The sequence below is a fragment of the Corticium candelabrum genome, chromosome 15 (genome assembly GCF_963422355.1).
Source record: "Corticium candelabrum chromosome 15, ooCorCand1.1, whole genome shotgun sequence".
Taxonomy (NCBI): domain Eukaryota; kingdom Metazoa; phylum Porifera; class Homoscleromorpha; order Homosclerophorida; family Plakinidae; genus Corticium; species Corticium candelabrum.
In genome coordinates this window covers 4,159,320-4,176,819 of record NC_085099.1, presented here as the reverse complement: position 1 = coordinate 4,176,819, position 17,500 = coordinate 4,159,320, and the positions used below count along the sequence as shown (strand labels likewise).

At 41.1% G+C, this 17,500-nt stretch overlaps 1 protein-coding gene and 3 long non-coding RNA genes across 4 annotated transcripts; 1 reads left to right on the top strand and 3 right to left on the bottom strand.

Annotated features, from left to right (window-relative positions):
• Positions 1-471: 471 nt before the first annotated feature.
• LOC134190984 (uncharacterized) lies at positions 472-2,856 on the bottom strand. The gene is made up of 9 exons (XM_062659540.1): positions 2,669-2,856; positions 2,467-2,607; positions 2,282-2,410; positions 1,846-2,208; positions 1,692-1,769; positions 1,578-1,634; positions 716-1,051; positions 525-652; positions 472-483 (listed from the first exon to the last, which is right to left on the bottom strand). The coding sequence occupies exons 1-9, from the start codon at positions 2,721-2,723 to the stop codon at positions 472-474; spliced, it is 1,299 nt and encodes a 432-aa protein (XP_062515524.1). The 5' UTR covers positions 2,724-2,856.
• A 3,761-nt stretch (positions 2,857-6,617) lies between these two features.
• LOC134191383 (uncharacterized) lies at positions 6,618-7,287 on the bottom strand. Its single transcript, XR_009971780.1, has 3 exons — positions 7,221-7,287; positions 6,957-7,089; positions 6,618-6,901 (listed from the first exon to the last, which is right to left on the bottom strand). It is a non-coding gene; the product is annotated as an uncharacterized LOC134191383 (long non-coding RNA).
• A 4,202-nt stretch (positions 7,288-11,489) lies between these two features.
• On the bottom strand, positions 11,490-12,442 carry LOC134191485 (uncharacterized). The gene is made up of 4 exons (XR_009971807.1): positions 12,384-12,442; positions 12,135-12,184; positions 11,987-12,060; positions 11,490-11,896 (listed from the first exon to the last, which is right to left on the bottom strand). It is a non-coding gene; the product is annotated as an uncharacterized LOC134191485 (long non-coding RNA).
• A 2,923-nt stretch (positions 12,443-15,365) lies between these two features.
• Positions 15,366-15,998, top strand: LOC134191382 (uncharacterized). Its single transcript, XR_009971779.1, has 3 exons — positions 15,366-15,420; positions 15,513-15,645; positions 15,704-15,998. It is a non-coding gene; the product is annotated as an uncharacterized LOC134191382 (long non-coding RNA).
• Positions 15,999-17,500: the final 1,502 nt, after the last annotated feature.

Below are 17,500 nucleotides of genomic sequence, written 5' to 3'. Positions count from 1 at the left end.
CAAAGATCAAAGTTGAAAGAGCAATTACGAGCTAATTAAATAAACAACATCACGTGATGAAAAGGTAGATTTTTACAGCGCAGTGCTGACCTTGCCGTGAACAACGCAATAAAGACGAGATATTGGCGATAAGAAAATATCCGTTTGAAGAAGTGCCGTTGAATGGATAGACGAACATTCTATACGACGACCATTCGACGGACATCGACGGGGCCGTTACAGGAAAGCAGGCGGTCTTCCAATGTCCGTTACCGTCTGAAGCTCGTTGTTTCCAGACTATTTCAGTTGCCCATCGACTTGCGTTGTAGGACCAGGAGTAATTCAGCAGAACGTAGGCATTTTTAAACGTAGTCTGGTATTGGAAACAGATGCATTGCTGACCAGGAGACGCTCTAATAGGACGAGAAGAAAATGAGGGACTTGGACGCACTCGGCGTTGGCTGCTTAGAATGCGAAATGCTAACCAATTTTCTAAAAGAGACGCTGAGAAAAACACAATTACGGAATTGATATATAAGCATAACGGTACTTGGATTTTCTGTCATTGTCGTATTGTCGCTCTTCTCGTGCACCCAGCCAGCACGACGCTTTGTAGGAGATCGTACTCTAATATGAGAGCAGACGTTTGTCTTGTTAAACGTACATTTGGTATCTGAAATATTAGTGATCGTTTAGAATAGGATGAGTAAAGGTCAAGCGTAAGAACTAATCTTACCGACAAAACAGGGCGCTTTCCTAATACCGTCTATTGCCAAATCTCCTATTTTCCACTTTAGAGATTTTCCCAATGTGACGCGCAGAACGACGCGGAAAATTTGACCGTTTGGCACTGGAATTGTAGCGTTTGCCCATTTTGTTGTTCGTTGGTCAGAAAATTTGTAAACGTAAGTGTGATTTAACGTCCACATGGAGACGGTAAAGCGACCATTTGGCATGGAATTCCTGTAGCGCATTCTCAGACACGTGTCGCTTAAACTTTTATATAATGGACTCTTAATGACGTAGCTATTTCGACGCGTTACGTTCTTCTTTCTCACTGTAAGAATGCCGCCTACATGCAGATACACAAAATTGCCAGATAAGAGCACAAAATATATAGATCAGAATGTTGAATTTGGCAAATAACAAAATTTTAGCTAATACATAATTGTCGTAAAGTACTATAAGCAAGTCTTGAAGGAGTTTGCTGCCGTAGATAATTCATACCATTTACAGTAACCGCTCGGTAATAACAATGTATATCTCAATACACCGTAAAATTGTTCTCTATTATGATGTGCAATAGTTATGGATGCATGTACGTATGTGTATTACGCATGTACATATTCATTGGACAAAGAACATTTTCCTGTTTTCAAGTGTAACGTGTCGTCTTGAAGCTGGCTACTAAAAATTCAGACTTTTAATATCTAATGTAAGATCCTGCTTGTGCGTGCACGTGCGAGTATAGCTATAGGATGCACAAATCACGTCAAGTTGACCTAAGCAATACGTCAATAACGTATTAATGATGAAACGCAACCGCTCATTGAATGTAGATCTCGTTATTTTTTTCAGATATTTGTGTCTAGTCTTACCTGACGAACAAGATATATTCGTTAGCATCTCGTTATCACTCTTCTTTTTACATTTGACTAGTACAAACAATTTTATGCTAAGAGAGTTTTGTAATAATTTAAAAAATTATATACCGTGAATCCAAACCCGATCATTGTCAGTCCAGCCGCACTTGTCTTTGTTAAAATCACATAATTTCCATTTAGCAGGAACTAACATGAAACAATATGTCAGTTTACATAGAAAATGAAAACACATTATACATGTTGTAAAGCACTCGACTCTTACACTTCTCAGCAGTGTATAAAAAGCTCATGTGACGTTGTAATCTTCTTCTAGTTTTCAACTTAACTGTCATCGTCGATCCAGAAGACATCAGTGTAGTAGTCTTCCATTGCTCAGAAGTAAAATCGTCTAGTTTGGCTAAAACTAAACTTGATGACATATTGAGGCCGTCGAATATTGTCAACTGTGAATCTCCGTAGTAATTATTAGATGATGCTTTCCACATTTCTTTAAACTTGAGAATAATGATTCTCTTAGGTGATGTTTTGATTTTCCATCGGCATTTCAACTGCCTGTAAGTGTAAATGGATCTGCCAGGAACTGTGACGTTCCCGTGGGTGCCGCGTAAAGTCTGGCGGCAGTCACCTATAAAAACGAGTTCATGTGCAAGGTTTGTCAATTAATTAGAAATTTAGATGAAGAGTTTAGAGTTGCGTACATTCGCACAAATAGCGAACTTTATAGTCGTGCTGGCAGTGACGACCATTCGGTTGATCCCTTGCCATACACATCAGTCCAGTCTCTACGGTGCAGTTTAGCACATCAGACGTTTCACTGGCTAGTCGCCCTAGAAAGCAAGTATATTGCTACTACTGGGAGACATCTTGTTACAATCCAAGTTACCGTCATGTGTCCGACAGTCCACGTCTTTGGGTTGCTCGCACACCGGATAATAACTGTTTCTATGAATGTCAGGTGATTCCACTTCATCTCTTCTCCATGCAGACGGAAACCTCAAACTAATAAATGCAGTCCAACACAGACCTGTTAAAAGCGCACGTGTCAACAGCAATACAAACAGTGAGCGTCGTCTCTAGACACTTACGTGGTGGACGGTCACCGATTTGTATAGAGTGAACAGTCTCTCTTCTAGAATACATTTCGAGCGGATATACACGTACGTATTGATCAGTAGGAGAGGCAAAGACGGTCTATGCTAACTTACTGTAGTAGCACTACAAGAAGTAGAACGAAAACAAAAGCTCCAGCTCTTTCAGCCATCTAGCCTTCGCAGCAAAGGCGTCTAGGCAAATGACGCGTTTCCTGTTGATCCTGTCGGTATGTTTGGTTCAACAATGGACAAAGGTGACAGAGCAGTCAGAACAGGTCATGGTGTGAGACTACTGGGTATGCGTCTAATTAGATAACAAGTGTCAAACGGACCCCTATCTAATACCCAATTCACACGAGCACAGTTCCAAACTGGGCCGAGCCGATCCGAGCCAGCCCCGGCTAGTAAAGCGAGCCAGCTCTTGTTCACACGACATGTAGAGATCGCGATCACAGCAACGAATTATCGCGTCGACACATGGCGTACGCTGTTGATGCACAAACACCGCCTAGCCTTGCATGTAGCCAACAGATGTTTGTACTTCCTAACGAAGTGAGAAGTACGCTAGTTACGCAACTACTTAACCGGAAGACTAGCTTAGCCGTTTGGTTTAGCACCTTGTACCTATCTAGATTTCTGCAAAATACAACTAAAGCACTAGTTATCTCAAAATTCTAGTTGTTGTTGAATACACTCTAGACTACTAGCCGCAAAGCAATCATATATTTCTCAGATGTGATTGCGGTATGCTGGACGAGTAGGCGTGCTAATTGACTTCCTAGAGCTCGAACTGACTCGTAGCAACACCTCTTGGTAAGGACATTCTGCATACTGTACAAGATGGATTGTTGGCGGGGAGTATATTTTGGCGAATGGGCGGATTTTTTTGAGCGGGAGCCGATATAAAACCCGTCATTAATTTTGCCACTTGGATTAATACGATTTGCTGACGTCATCACCCACGTGGATCAAGTATGTACTAGTATGTATCTAATGGCGTATCGCTGTATGTAGTCCGTCGGCCAACACCAGAAAGCGACCAGTTGCGTAGCCCCCCAAAACCCGGGGAAGTTTCCGTAGTTGCAATCGCCGAAGAGAAACCATACGAGTGCATTTGCGATTGTTTGCCATCTTGAAACGGGGCCGTTTCTAAGTAACAAGAACAACTAGATTGACTAAGGCCACGCCCACGCAAATTCGCAGCAACAGCGAACCGAGAGTAAGAGATGAACGTGGTTCCATGCGTAAGCTCTGTATACACTACCTATATCACGCGAAGGCTTCAACTAGTGCAGCTGTCTTTTCTAGAGCTGGAGGTGATGAAGTGCGGTCTCCAGCTAGTATTTCTCACATTGCCAGTAGTTCTGTTGATGAACGAAAACTCCTACACTGTTGTTACACTTGTGCTGCTGCGTTTGACTGCCTTGCAACAGTAACGTGACCCTGAGCGTTTGGAAAGACAGTAAATACCACACAAGTAGTGACAAAATCCCGGATGTATGGCACGACTTGTAATACTAACTATCTAGACGTTGTAAAAGTGTACAGTAATTAACATAAGACCATTGAAAGCTGGTCGTAAGCGTTACTGACATAAAGTGCCTAAATGTATGGCTGTACTAAATTGCTCAGAGTCATTTTAGTCACTAGCTAGTGGACTAATGATTTCATAGAGAACCTACACATAATTAATTAATAACCAATGAAATGTAAAGAGCCACCTACTCATCATGTTTATCACTAGATTTTGCATCAAAAGTATCAGCTGGAAACTCATTTGCAGATGCTATAGTGGAAGCAGGCTGAAAAACTTCACGCGGAATAGGGTTTCGCAATTGTCGCATTGGCACACATCTGTACATAGCAAGCAGCTTCGCTGGCAAGAGCAGCGCTTAGCTAATTAGAGATGCACCCAGTTTTTACAGCTGCAACTGATCAGTTTCAAAACGTCAACAGGTGCCGGTGGCTTCTTCGTCCATTCTATAGTTGCCTCATTGTCATCACCAATCTGCCAACCTTGATTGTGGAAAGATGATATATCAGGATTAGCTTCCATTGCACGTCGCCATACACCGGCCTGATAATTTGCTCGTTTGATATGTATCTTCAGAGCGTCTTGGGTAGGAGAAAGCTGTGCTACACAAAATAAGGAATACCTCACAGCATTAATGACGGTGGCGACGTCATGGTAGCCGTAGATCTTACAAACGTAAGGTTGACATTTCTTAAACAAAACATCCATGTTACTGTCAAAGGTTTTCCAATTAGCTGCATAGCAGTGCAAAACGACCCATTCTTGTTTAGAAGTTCCAGTGGTGCAACTTTGCCTTTACCTGCGAAGGCGCTGGTTGTATCACAGCCTGTGAACGCATGGTGTTCTGGCAAGGCTAGGCAGAGCTCTCTTCAGAGACTTCTTCCTACTTGCGTCCAGTTGATGAAGCGGAGACGATATTTTGTACCCGTGAGAAACACGATAGTTGCCGGTATATCGAAACATCTGCTGTAACTTCTGGCCTTAAATGCAGGTCTTGGTCGTCTTCATATTCTTCTGTTTGTATGTTGCGTTTGCCTTCGTCATGCAACGACAGAGCTACTTTTCTCAGAAGAATCTCTTGGGGCACAGTAGCAGACGTGACCAGTTCCGACTCCGTTACAGTTTGTGGATTTGCAAAGAATATTATGCGAATCTGCTATTAAACTACTTTCAAAGATGCTAACATCTCGGCTGCACTGAAGTTTGTCTAAAGTCTGTTTGTTCGTTTATGCTTGGTAGCATTGTCTGTGATAAGCTCATATCGGTTTCGATTCATCTGTGCAAGAATTCTGAGGAACCGTAAAGACGTCGTCTAAGGGAATGCTTGCTGCATATTGCAACGTTCTCCAACTGATTTGTGTAACAGCCGTGAGAGGACCGGTAACATCATGACGAATATGGCACAGACAGTGCTCAGAGTCAATTTTTGCTATCTTTACTCTCTGCAAAGACATCTGATGATATTCAAAACAAAACTGCGAAATGATTTTTAATTTGAGATCTGCCAAGGTCAACAATAATGCGACAATAAATCTCTGACGTTCGGTTTGGTATATAACTGTTCAGTCGACAACTTCACCTCTGATACCGTTGAAAGCTGAGTTAAAGCTGAGTAAGAACACTTGGTCGAAAGGAGACAACAAGTAGTTTGCTCACACATAAACTAATGTAGTTAGGCGAAAGCTCTTACTTTTAGATTGCTAACTGAAAGTTGATCTAAACCACAATCTGGAAGTGAATGCTTGTACTGTACTCTACCATAGACTTCGATCACGGTACCGGAAGTAGTCATTACGCCCCGCATCACAATTCTTTGAACAAGGTTACGTAAATAAACGCAGATCATCGTCTGTCTGGCGTGTTACTTGTTTTCCTCACGTTCAGAAAATAATTTGGACTCTTATGAAGGCAGCCAAATGACAAAGCGACGAGGTAATGAGGCCACGTGTCTGAGACACAGGGAATGTGACACAAAACCCACTTGTGTTTTTGTGTGTGTTTTCATGAGGATTTGCGTCGGAAACGAGGCAAACCCATGTGTGGGTTTGTGAAAAAAATACCCACATGTGGTTTTTCTAACCCACACAAACTTCGCAAAAACCCACAAAAAATCCACAAAAAATCCACGTAAAACCATAAGAAACCTACCATAACCCACCATAACCCACCTTGAGGGTTTTGTAAAATTAAGAAAACCCAACATAAACCTGAGAAATCCACTATGGGAAACGCTTTTAATGAGAGCCCCCGCTATTTTGATTTCTAATTTAGGATTGAGTTTGCTATATATAGACTTTTTTATTGAATTCAATCGTCTATAATTATCGGTGGAACCCATGAAAACCCATGAAACCGCCAATGCAAATTGTAACGGTAAGTGGACATTGAACTGATTGTAATTATGTCTGATTATATTTCCAGTTACCTTATCTAATCGCTACATCTTGCAATTACGTGCTACTAACCATTTGGCACGCTTACTCTAGATTAGCAAAAATGCACTCTAGAAGTGTAGTGTCTCTGCTTTCTTTTCACGTTCAGTGGCAGTCCTTGTCAGTTATCTGCTTTTTCACTGATGATTCTTTTGCCCAGGTGATGAATCGCTGATGTGGTTTCTTTCAATTGAACCGTCGTAGGACGAGCGACCTCTGCATGGTTGAGCATTCATCTGTACTTGAGGATTTTATCGTTTTCTAGTAGAAAGCAGTCGTTGCAACTGCAGTAATACAGACAAGAGACAAGAGGTACCTATTAGTTTGTTTTTCCTGAATCTTGTTCAAAAGCCACAATCCCTGGCAAGCTCCATCCATGTCCGTAACTTGAAGAAACTACCGACATTTCTGTTTTCGGCTGGCTTAGGCTTCTTCATCGATGGTTTCATCTACGTACAATATCAACAGGAAAATGTGAAACAGCCTAACGCATTCTACATCTGAAGAGCGACATTCACGGCACGTAGATATCTCTACAAACCACGTCAACTAGGACCCAAGTCGCTGGACTGCGCTGTACCTGTGGTAGGTGAAAACATAATCCTCTTGCAGACGCCGCGACAGCGAACCGCCAAAACAGACTGCCAGTTGAGTCCAAGTGCCCGCGTATTTGCAATTTGAACAGTGCGTGATGGTGATTGGCTACAAAAGGCTCCCGTTCAGGTAAGCATTTTCCAAGCGTGACGCCGATTGGTTCATTTCGATCCTCCTTGATCCTGCTGCTTACGGTCACATCTTGGAAGGCCCAAGCACAGGGAATGTGACACAAAACCCATCTAACTCAACATGTGTTATACATGGGTTTCTGTAGATCGAGTTCGTAAAACGCATAGAAAACACAGCATGAAACGTTCAAACACGCAACATGGGTTTTATTCGACGCATGCGCAGCTGGTAATGCTGCATGAGACAGACAGAATAGCTAGAATTCGTAGACATTTGTAGTTTGTACTCGCCTAATCTAAGCGACTATTTATTTGAGCTCTAGAGACCGCGTATATGGCTACGCCTATACGAAACACAAGGAATATGGGTTTTTAGGGTTCTGATGAAAGAACCCACATAACAATAGTTGGGAAATCTGAAACCCAGTCTGAGCAGAGAACTTATGCGTTTACAGTAGCTAAACGTCAGGATAACTGCTAATCAAAAGTGATGTAGTAGTGAATGACCTCCGCTAGCGTTTTGTTACAAAATCAACTTGACAGCAGAGCACGACTGCAGATTACGAAAACCCACTGGAACCTTCGAAACACACGCAAAACCCAATGCAGTTGTTAGTGAAAACAGAAATGTTGCAATGTTTTGTTGGCATGTCATCTACCACCCTGAGTGCACTCGTGATCCAAGTCACGCCTACCAACCAGACTGATAGTGTTTACTTTCATACTTAGTGGATCGTAGAGTAGCAATTAGCAAGTAAACAGCTACCACCTTGGGCCTCCCAAGATGTGACCGTATATGGCGCGCGATGTGTGTCATAATTCCGTCGGCTGGGCTGCGCTAACTCGTCGGCTGGGCTGAGATATCATGTTTCCACAACTAATTTACATCTCAGCCCAGCCGACGACACGCGTCAAGTGTGTCATAATTCCGTCGGCTGGGCTGCGATATCATCGATCAAAAGTCGTAAATGGCGCGCCATGTGTGTCAAAAGTCGTTTCGTCGGCTCATTGATGTCGATTCGTCGGCTCATTGATGTCGTTTCGTCGGCTCATTGATGTCGATTCGTTGGCTGGTTGATGTCGTTTCGTCGGCTGGTTGATGTCGATTCGTCGGCTGGTTGATGTCGTTTCGTCGGCTGGTTGATGTCGATTCGTCGGCTGGTTGATGTCGTTTCGTCGGCTGGTTGATGTCGTTTCGTCGGCTCATTGATGTCAGCGGGGGGCCTCAGGGTGCGTGACCATTTCGTCCATTCCATTTTCAACAATTGAATAAATATTGAATTAGAAATTGAAAATAGCCTATAAGTTGCTTGTAATCTCAATATTCAATTCTATTAAAAATTAAAATTGACTGATTGACAAACTATAATTATCTGCGGATTATAATAAATATTGAAAACATACTTAATATCTAACCAATTTCTATTTCAATGCAATGCAATATTGAAATTGCAAGCACGTTAGTTTAATTCTCAATGTTAAATTCAATAATCAATTTAAATTTAATTTAATTTTAAATTTTATTTTTATTTTAATTTAAATTTTTAAAATTAAATTTTGAATTTTGAATTTGCATGGCCAATTGGTCCATTCCATTTTTAATTTTTGAGACAAATTAAAAATTGAATGTCAAATTAAAAATTGACTGGCGTTGTTTGCTCTTACCTGCGAATTTTCAACACTTGCTGTGTCCACTGTGGACGCGGGCCCGCCACACGCGGGGAAGTCCCTAAAGGCTGTATAAAGGCTTTCTTATAACAGGCACCCTAGTGGATACAACAAGCTACGACGTGTTAATTAACATGCGTACATCTCTAGACAACAATGTTTACAACAACGTGTAGATGTGCCTGTACAGGCCTGTAAGAACCTTATCATAACACAAAGTGTTTACCTGTGAATTGTTGATCTGTTGTATCCACTAAGGTTAGTGTCTCTAGGGACTTCCCCGCGTGTGGCGGGCCCTGTTCATCTTTTTTCTGGTAATTTCTGCATAACAGGAATCTTTCTGGTAACTAGGAATACGTGCTAAATCCGGTCAGACTGCGCTAAAAGCAGCTCTATTCAACCTATAAACGAACACGAAGTTGCTTCCACCTGTCCAGCAATCACAACACAGTCACTGCACGTGACCACGTGACACTAGCTATCTGCATAGTAGGAATATCGTTTGAACTTTTCTTCTAGCTCACCGACCGTTTCTATCCGCTTCTTCCTACTTTTACACAATAATTCAAACATTTCTGCACTCGTTCAGTGTTTGTCCAGGCTACCGTTGACGAGAATCGGCAGCGCAAAGTACACGTGGTCAAGCACGACAGACGCCATTTTCTGCATACTAGTAATGTCTCGCCAAATCGCTACAATTCAACTTGACAAATCAAGATTTACATCGAATGCTTACAGCAATGCATAGAATCATATCACAAAGTTTCTGATTATTCTGACGTCATCTTCTCCAAATTTCAAAATTCGACCAAACGATCAATTTCTGACGTTTTGATGACATGCAGTCACTTCTGCTGATAAAAATGAACGTCTAGACATTAGCTTCTTGTGCAACGTTTGGTTTCATCGTATTTGCGAACGACTGTCATTTTGTGTAGGCCGCGCAGAGCTGTAGTACGTGTGAGTGCACGTGACCACGTGACACTAGCTTTCTGCATAGTAGGAATATCGCTGGAACTTTTCTTCTAGTACATCGACCGTTTCTATCCGCTGCTTCCCACTTTTCCACAATAATTCAAACATTTCTGCACTCGTTCAGTGTTTTCTAGGCTTCCATTGACGAGAATCAGCAGTGCAAAGTACACGTGGTCAAGCACGCCAGACGCCATTTTCTGCATACTAGTAATGTCTCGCCAAATCGCTACAATTCAACTTGACGAAATAAAACTTACATGGAATGCTTACGGCAATATATACAATCATATCACAAGGTATCTCATTATTCTGACGTCATCTTCTGCAAATACCAAAATTCGACCAAACGATCAATTTCTGACGTTTTGATGACATGCAGTCACTTCTGCTGATAAAAATTAACGTCTAGACATTAGCTTCTTGTGCAACGTTTGGTTTCCTCGTATTTGCGAACGACTGTCGTCTTGTAACAGGCCGCGCAAAACTGTAGTACGTGGTGAGTGCACGTGACCACGTGACACTAGCTTTCTGCATAGTAGGAATATCGCTAGAACTTTTCTTCTAGTACACAGACCGTTTCTATTCGCTGCTTCCTACTTTTAAACAATTAGTCAAACGTTTCTGCACTCGTTCAGTGTTTGTCCAGGCTACCGTTGACGAGAATCAGCAGCGCAAAGTACACGTGGTCAAGCACGACAGACGCCATTTTCTGCATACTAGTAATGTCTCGCCAAATCGCTACAATGCAACTTGACAAATCAAGATTTACATCGAATGCTTACAGCAATGCATAGAATCATATCACAAAGTTTCTGATTATTCTGACGTCATCTTCTCCAAATTTCAAAATTCGACCAAACGATCGATTTCTGACGTTTCGATGACATGCAGTCACTTCTGCTAATAAAAATTAACGTCTAGACATTAGCTTCTTGTGCAACGTTTGGTTTCATTATATTTGCGAACGACTGTCATTTTGTGTAGGCCGCGCAGAACTCAAGAAATCAAGTTTGATTGGAATCCGTTTTAGCTAAACAAAATCGATTTCGTTTTGCAGTGTAACGAGAATGTACTCTGATATGTCTTAGAAACACTTTTCAAAAGTCATCTGGAAATAAATAGTTATTTTGTAAAGTCGCCCACTCGCTATTCCACGAATTTCCGTGCACTCATCTACTTTGTGTCAGTTTATAAGAACAAACGCAATAATTTTACATTGTGGCTCAATTCATCGATTTTGAGCCGTTTGTTGCTAAATTTCGCGATGTCGCACTTTTCGGCAGCCATTTTTTCTTTATTAGCAATTAATGTCTTGCCAAATTGTCAATCAACTAAACTCCAACAGCTTCAAATGTTAGCTATCAGACGTTACTTCGAAAAGAATGAGAATAATTAAGATTGATGCAGATCTACAATATATATCTAGATATACATACATATAAACTGTAACATTACTAAATTCCCAATAACTAAAACTACTACTCATTTAAAAATCTTTCTACTTTGGTATTTAATTCAGTCGTAATCCATGTTCCTAGATACCATCTGCAAAGGATATGACAAGCTGCATGATGTGCTTTGGCTGAAAACCTCCAATCACTTGGTACTCCGAAAAGCTCCAAAACATCATCACGGTCCGTGTTCTTTGCTGCCTCGTTCTTGAAGTACCAGCGATTGAAAAGTTTGTTTATTCTCTTTATCACTGCTGAACTGAATCGCCCGGCCATGACTACGTGCTGCGATGCAGCCAAGGATTGTTTCATAGAAACTTTTCTTCCAAAATTTGCCGGACTTTTGACGGGACATGCTGCCAAAAGTGCTGTGATGTAGCCACCGCCGTCAAGTTCCCAAAAAAAGTTTTCTATCTCTTTTTCTGAGCAATGTATCGCTACAAGCACAGGTCATATAACAACATGCTTTTATAAACGCCAAACTGGCAATATAGCGATAAGAACTCTGCATGCTTAACTTTGCTTACGACTGAAATTAGGTCTTGCCAGCACAGCTGCCCTGGTTTGAACTGTTTACTCAGGTGTGGTTAATGACACTTTCCTACAATGCAAATGACAGTATAAAGTTAAGAGCTATCAGTTTACTTTTCATTAGAACAGTTTTGAATTACTGACCTTGTGGTTGTTTGTTTGTCATCATCGTCACTGATATCTATAGTTTCCGGCTAAAACGAAATAATTTGACAAAATTGCAACAAACATACCTATATATTTGTCGTTTAGTTTTAATTGGTGTTATATGTTTTTGTTTTGTCTGGTATATTCAAATTTCTTATAATAAATCATACATTTATCTATGATTACTCGATGATAGATACAGGTAAGTATTTGTTCTCATATTTGAAGCTGAAGGCAATGCAATACCTCAATTTTTCTTTTTTTAGCCCCTGTTGCGTTTGAAAACTTGACTCGTTTTCTTTTCTAAAAAACCAAATCGATTCATATTGTACTAAACTGACACGGTAATAGACTCGTTTACATTTATTGTACATTTCATTATTTATATACTTATTATTATTATAATATTTGATTTATATATTTTAATTATCTATTATTATTTGTTTTGCTCAACCAGATCGGTCTAGTTTCAAGAAGCACTGTGTTTTATAATAATAATTATTATTATTGTTGTTATTATTTGTCAATTTTTATCAGCAGAAGTGGCTGCATGTAATCAAAACGTCAGAAATCGATCGTTTGGTCGAATTTTGAAATTTGGAGAAGATGACGTCAGAATAATCAGAAACTTTGTGATATGATTCTATGCATTGCTGTAAGCATTCGATGTAAATCTTGATTTGTCAAGTTGCATTGTAGCGATTTGGCGAGACATTACTAGTATGCAGAAAATGGCGTCTGTCGTGCTTGACCACGTGTACTTTGCGCTGCTGATTCTCGTCAACGGTAGCCTGGACAAACACTGAACGAGTGCAGAAACGTTTGACTAATTGTTTAAAAGTAGGAAGCAGCGAATAGAAACGGTCTGTGTACTAGAAGAAAAGTTCTAGCGATATTCCTACTATGCAGAAAGCTAGTGTCACGTGGTCACGTGCACTCACCACGTACTACAGTTTTGCGCGGCCTGTTACAAGACGACAGTCGTTCGCAAATACGAGGAAACCAAACGTTGCACAAGAAGCTAATGTCTAGACGTTAATTTTTATCAGCAGAAGTGACTGCATGTCATCAAAACGTCAGAAATTGATCGTTTGGTCGAATTTTGGTATTTGCAGAAGATGACGTCAGAATAATGAGATACCTTGTGATATGATTGTATATATTGCCGTAAGCATTCCATGTAAGTTTTATTTCGTCAAGTTGAATTGTAGCGATTTGGCGAGACATTACTAGTATGCAGAAAATGGCGTCTGGCGTGCTTGACCACGTGTACTTTGCACTGCTGATTCTCGTCAATGGAAGCCTAGAAAACACTGAACGAGTGCAGAAATGTTTGAATTATTGTGGAAAAGTGGGAAGCAGCGGATAGAAACGGTCGATGTACTAGAAGAAAAGTTCCAGCGATATTCCTACTATGCAGAAAGCTAGTGTCACGTGGTCACGTGCACTCACACGTACTACAGCTCTGCGCGGCCTACACAAAATGACAGTCGTTCGCAAATACGATGAAACCAAACGTTGCACAAGAAGCTAATGTCTAGACGTTCATTTTTATCAGCAGAAGTGACTGCATGTCATCAAAACGTCAGAAATTGATCGTTTGGTCGAATTTTGAAATTTGGAGAAGATGACGTCAGAATAATCAGAAACTTTGTGATATGATTCTATGCATTGCTGTAAGCATTCGATGTAAATCTTGATTTGTCAAGTTGAATTGTAGCGATTTGGCGAGACATTACTAGTATGCAGAAAATGGCGTCTGTCGTGCTTGACCACGTGTACTTTGCGCTGCCGATTCTCGTCAACGGTAGCCTGGACAAACACTGAACGAGTGCAGAAATGTTTGAATTATTGTGTAAAAGTAGGAAGAAGCGGATAGAAACGGTCGGTGAGCTAGAAGAAAAGTTCAAACGATATTCCTACTATGCAGATAGCTAGTGTCACGTGGTCACGTGCAGTGACTGTGTTGTGATTGCTGGACAGGTGGAAGCAACTTCGTGTTCGTTTATAGGTTGAATAGAGCTGCTTTTAGCGCAGTCTGACCGGATTTAGCACGTATTCCTAGTTACCAGAAAGATTCCTGTTATGCAGAAATTACCAGAAAAAAGATGAACAGGCCCGCGTCCACAGTGGACACAGCAAGTGTTGAAAATTCGCAGGTAAAAGCAAACAAAGTCAGTCAATTTTTAATTTGACATTCAATTTTTAATTTGTCTCAAAAATTAAAAATGGAATGGACAAATTGGCCATGCAAATTCAAAATTCAAAATTTAATTTTAAAAATTTAAATTTAAAATAAAAATAAAATTTAAAATTAAATTAAATTTAAATTGATTATTGAATTTAACATTGAAAATTAAACTAACGTGCTTGCAATTTCAATATTGCATTGAATTGAAATAGAAAATTGTTTAGAAATTAAGTATGTTTTCAATATTTATTATAATCCGCAGATAATTATAGTTTGTCAATCAGTCAATTTTAATTTTTAATAGAATTGAATATTGAGATTACAAGCAACTTATAGGCTATTTTCAATTTCTAATTCAATATTTATTCAATTGTTGAAAATGGAATGGACGAAATGGTCACGCACCCTGAGGCACCCCGCTGACATCAATGAGCCGACGAAACGACATCAACCAGCCGACGAAACGACATCAACCAGCCGACGAAACGACATCAACCAGCCGACGAAACGACATCAACCAGCCGACGAATCGACATCAACCAGCCGACGAAACGACTTTTGACACAGATGGCGCGCCATGTGTGTCAAAAGTCGTTTAAATGGCGCGCCATGTGTGTCAAAAGTCGTTTCGTCGGCTGGTTGATGTCGTTTCGTCGGCTCATTGATGTCGTTTCGTCGGCTGGTCGATGATATCGCAGCCCAGCCGACGGAATTATGACACACTTGACGCGTGTCGTCGGCTGGGCTGAGATGTAAATTAGTTGTGGAAACATGATATCTCAGCCCAGCCGACGAGTTAGCGCAGCCCAGCCGACGGAATTATGACACACATCGCGCGCCATAACCGTAAGCAGCAGGATCAAGGAGGATCGAAATGAACCAATCGGCGTCACGCTTGGAAAATGCGTACCTGAACGGCAGCCTTCTGTAGCCAATCACCATCACGCACTGTTCAAATTGCAAATACGCGGGCACTAGGACTCAACTGGCAGTCTGTTTTGGCGGTTCGCTGTCGCGGCGTCTGCAAGAGGATTATGCTTTCACCTACCACATGTACAGCGCAGTCCAGCGACTTGGGTCCTAGTTGACGTGGTTTGTAGAGATGTCTACGTGCCGTGAATGTCGCTCTTCAGATGTAGAATGAGTTAGGCTGTTTCATATTTTCCTGTTGATATTGTACGTAGATGAAACCATCGATGAAGAAGACTAAGCCAGCCGGAAACAGAAATGTCGGTAGTTTCTTCAAGTTACGGACATGGATGGAGCTTGCCAGGGATTGTGGCTTTTGAACAGGATTCAGGAAAAACAAACTAGTAGGTACCTCTTGTCTCTTCTTGTCTGTATTACTGCAGTTGCAACGACTGCTTCCTACTAGAAAACGATAAAATCCTCAAGTACAGATGAATGCTCAACCATGCAGAGGTCGCTCGTCCTACGACGGTTCAACTGAAAGAAACCACATCAGCGATTCATCACCTGGGCAAAAGAATCATCAGTGAAAAAGCAGATAACTGACAAGGACTGCTACTGAACGTGAAAAGAAAGCAGAGACACTACACTTCTAGAGTGCATTTTTTGCTAATCTAGAGTAAGCGTGCCAAATGGTTAGTAGCACGTAATTGCAAGATGTGGCGATTAGATAAGGTGAATGGAAACATAATCAGACATGATTACAATCAGTTCAATGTCCACTTACCGTTGCAATTTGCATTGGCGGTTCCATGGGTTTTCAACCGATAATTATAGACGATTGAATTCAATAATAGCAAACTCAACCCTAAATTAAAAATCAAAATGGCGGGCCTCTAATTAAAAGCGTTTCCCATAGTGGATTTCGCAAGTTTATGTATGGGTTTTCTTAATTTTACAAAACCCTCAAGGTGAGTTATGGTGGGTTATGATAGGTTTCTTAAGGTTTTACGTGGGTTTTTTGTGGGTTTTTGTGGGTTTTTGCAAAGTTTCTGTGGGTTAGAAAACCCACATGTGGGTATTTGTTTCACAAACCCACACATGGGTTTGCCTCGTTTCCCACCCAAATCCTCATGAAAACACACACAAAAACACAAGTGGGTTTTGTGTCACATTTCCTGTGAAGGTGGTAGCTGTTTAGTCTCTCTAGACTTGCTAATTGCTACTCTACGATCCACTAAGTATGAAAGTAAACACTATCAGTCTGGTTGGTAGGCGTGACTTGGATCACGAGTGCACTCAGGCCGGTGGTAGATGACATGCCAACAAAACATTGCAACATTTCTGTCTTCCTCTAGCAACTGCATTGGGTTTTGCGTGTGTTTCGAAGGTTCCAGTCGGTTTTCGTAATTTGCAGTCTTGCTCTGCTGTCAAGTTGATTTTGTAACAAAACGCTAGCGGAGCTCATTTACTACTACATCACTTTTGATTAGCAGCTTTCCTGACGTTTAGCTACTGTAAACGCATAAGGTCTCTGCTCAGGCTAGGTTTCAGATTTCCCAACTATTGTTAGGTGGGTTCTTTCATCAGAACCCTAAAAACCCATATTCCTTGTATTTCGTATAGGCGTGGCCATATACATGGTCTAGAGAGCTCAAATAAATAGTTGCTTAGACTAGGCGAGTACAAACTACAAATGTCTACGAATTCTAGCTATTCTGTCTGTCACATGCAGCATTACCAGCTGCGCATGCGTTGAATAAAACCCATGTTGCGTGTTTGAACGTTTCATGCTGTGTTTTCTATGCGTTTTACGAACTCGATCTACAGAAACCCATGTATAACACATGTTGAGCTAGATGGGTTTTGTGTCACATTCCCTGTGTCTAGACCTGAGTTTGGACAAGAGTACTACAGAAAGACGGTTGATTTCCGTTCGTAGGAGAACAGCAGACACCGTTTCATAGTCCACAACAAGGTAGCTGTGCAGCGCTTTCATTCTACGTGATGCCTGCTTGCCTGGACATCTAGGTTTTCTGTTGGCAGCCCAATTCGCATTGGTACGACTTTCTATTTGCTTACAGTTTGTTCTACTGCTGCCGCAATAGAAGTTGAATTGATAATGAGCAATCTGGTTTAGCTATTTTAGGTCTCTAGAAAAGTTGACAGACGCACAACTCAAAAGATTTCGTCATCGCGTGTCATGTGATGACGTGTGATATTATATCGTAAGCTATTTGGCTAATGCTGCGAGCTAACATGT

Excerpts from the sequence above, each read along its gene's own strand:
- LOC134190984 (XM_062659540.1), bottom strand. The coding sequence starts at position 2,723 with ATGTATTCTAGAAGAGAGACTGTTCACTCTATACAAATCGGTGACCGT. Across the intron at positions 2,411-2,466 it reads GGACTGTCGGACACATGACG|GGCGACTAGCCAGTGAAACG; the intron begins GTAACTTGGATT and ends CTTGCTTTCTAG. Across the intron at positions 2,209-2,281 it reads AGTTCGCTATTTGTGCGAAT|GTGACTGCCGCCAGACTTTA; the intron begins GTACGCAACTCT and ends TCGTTTTTATAG.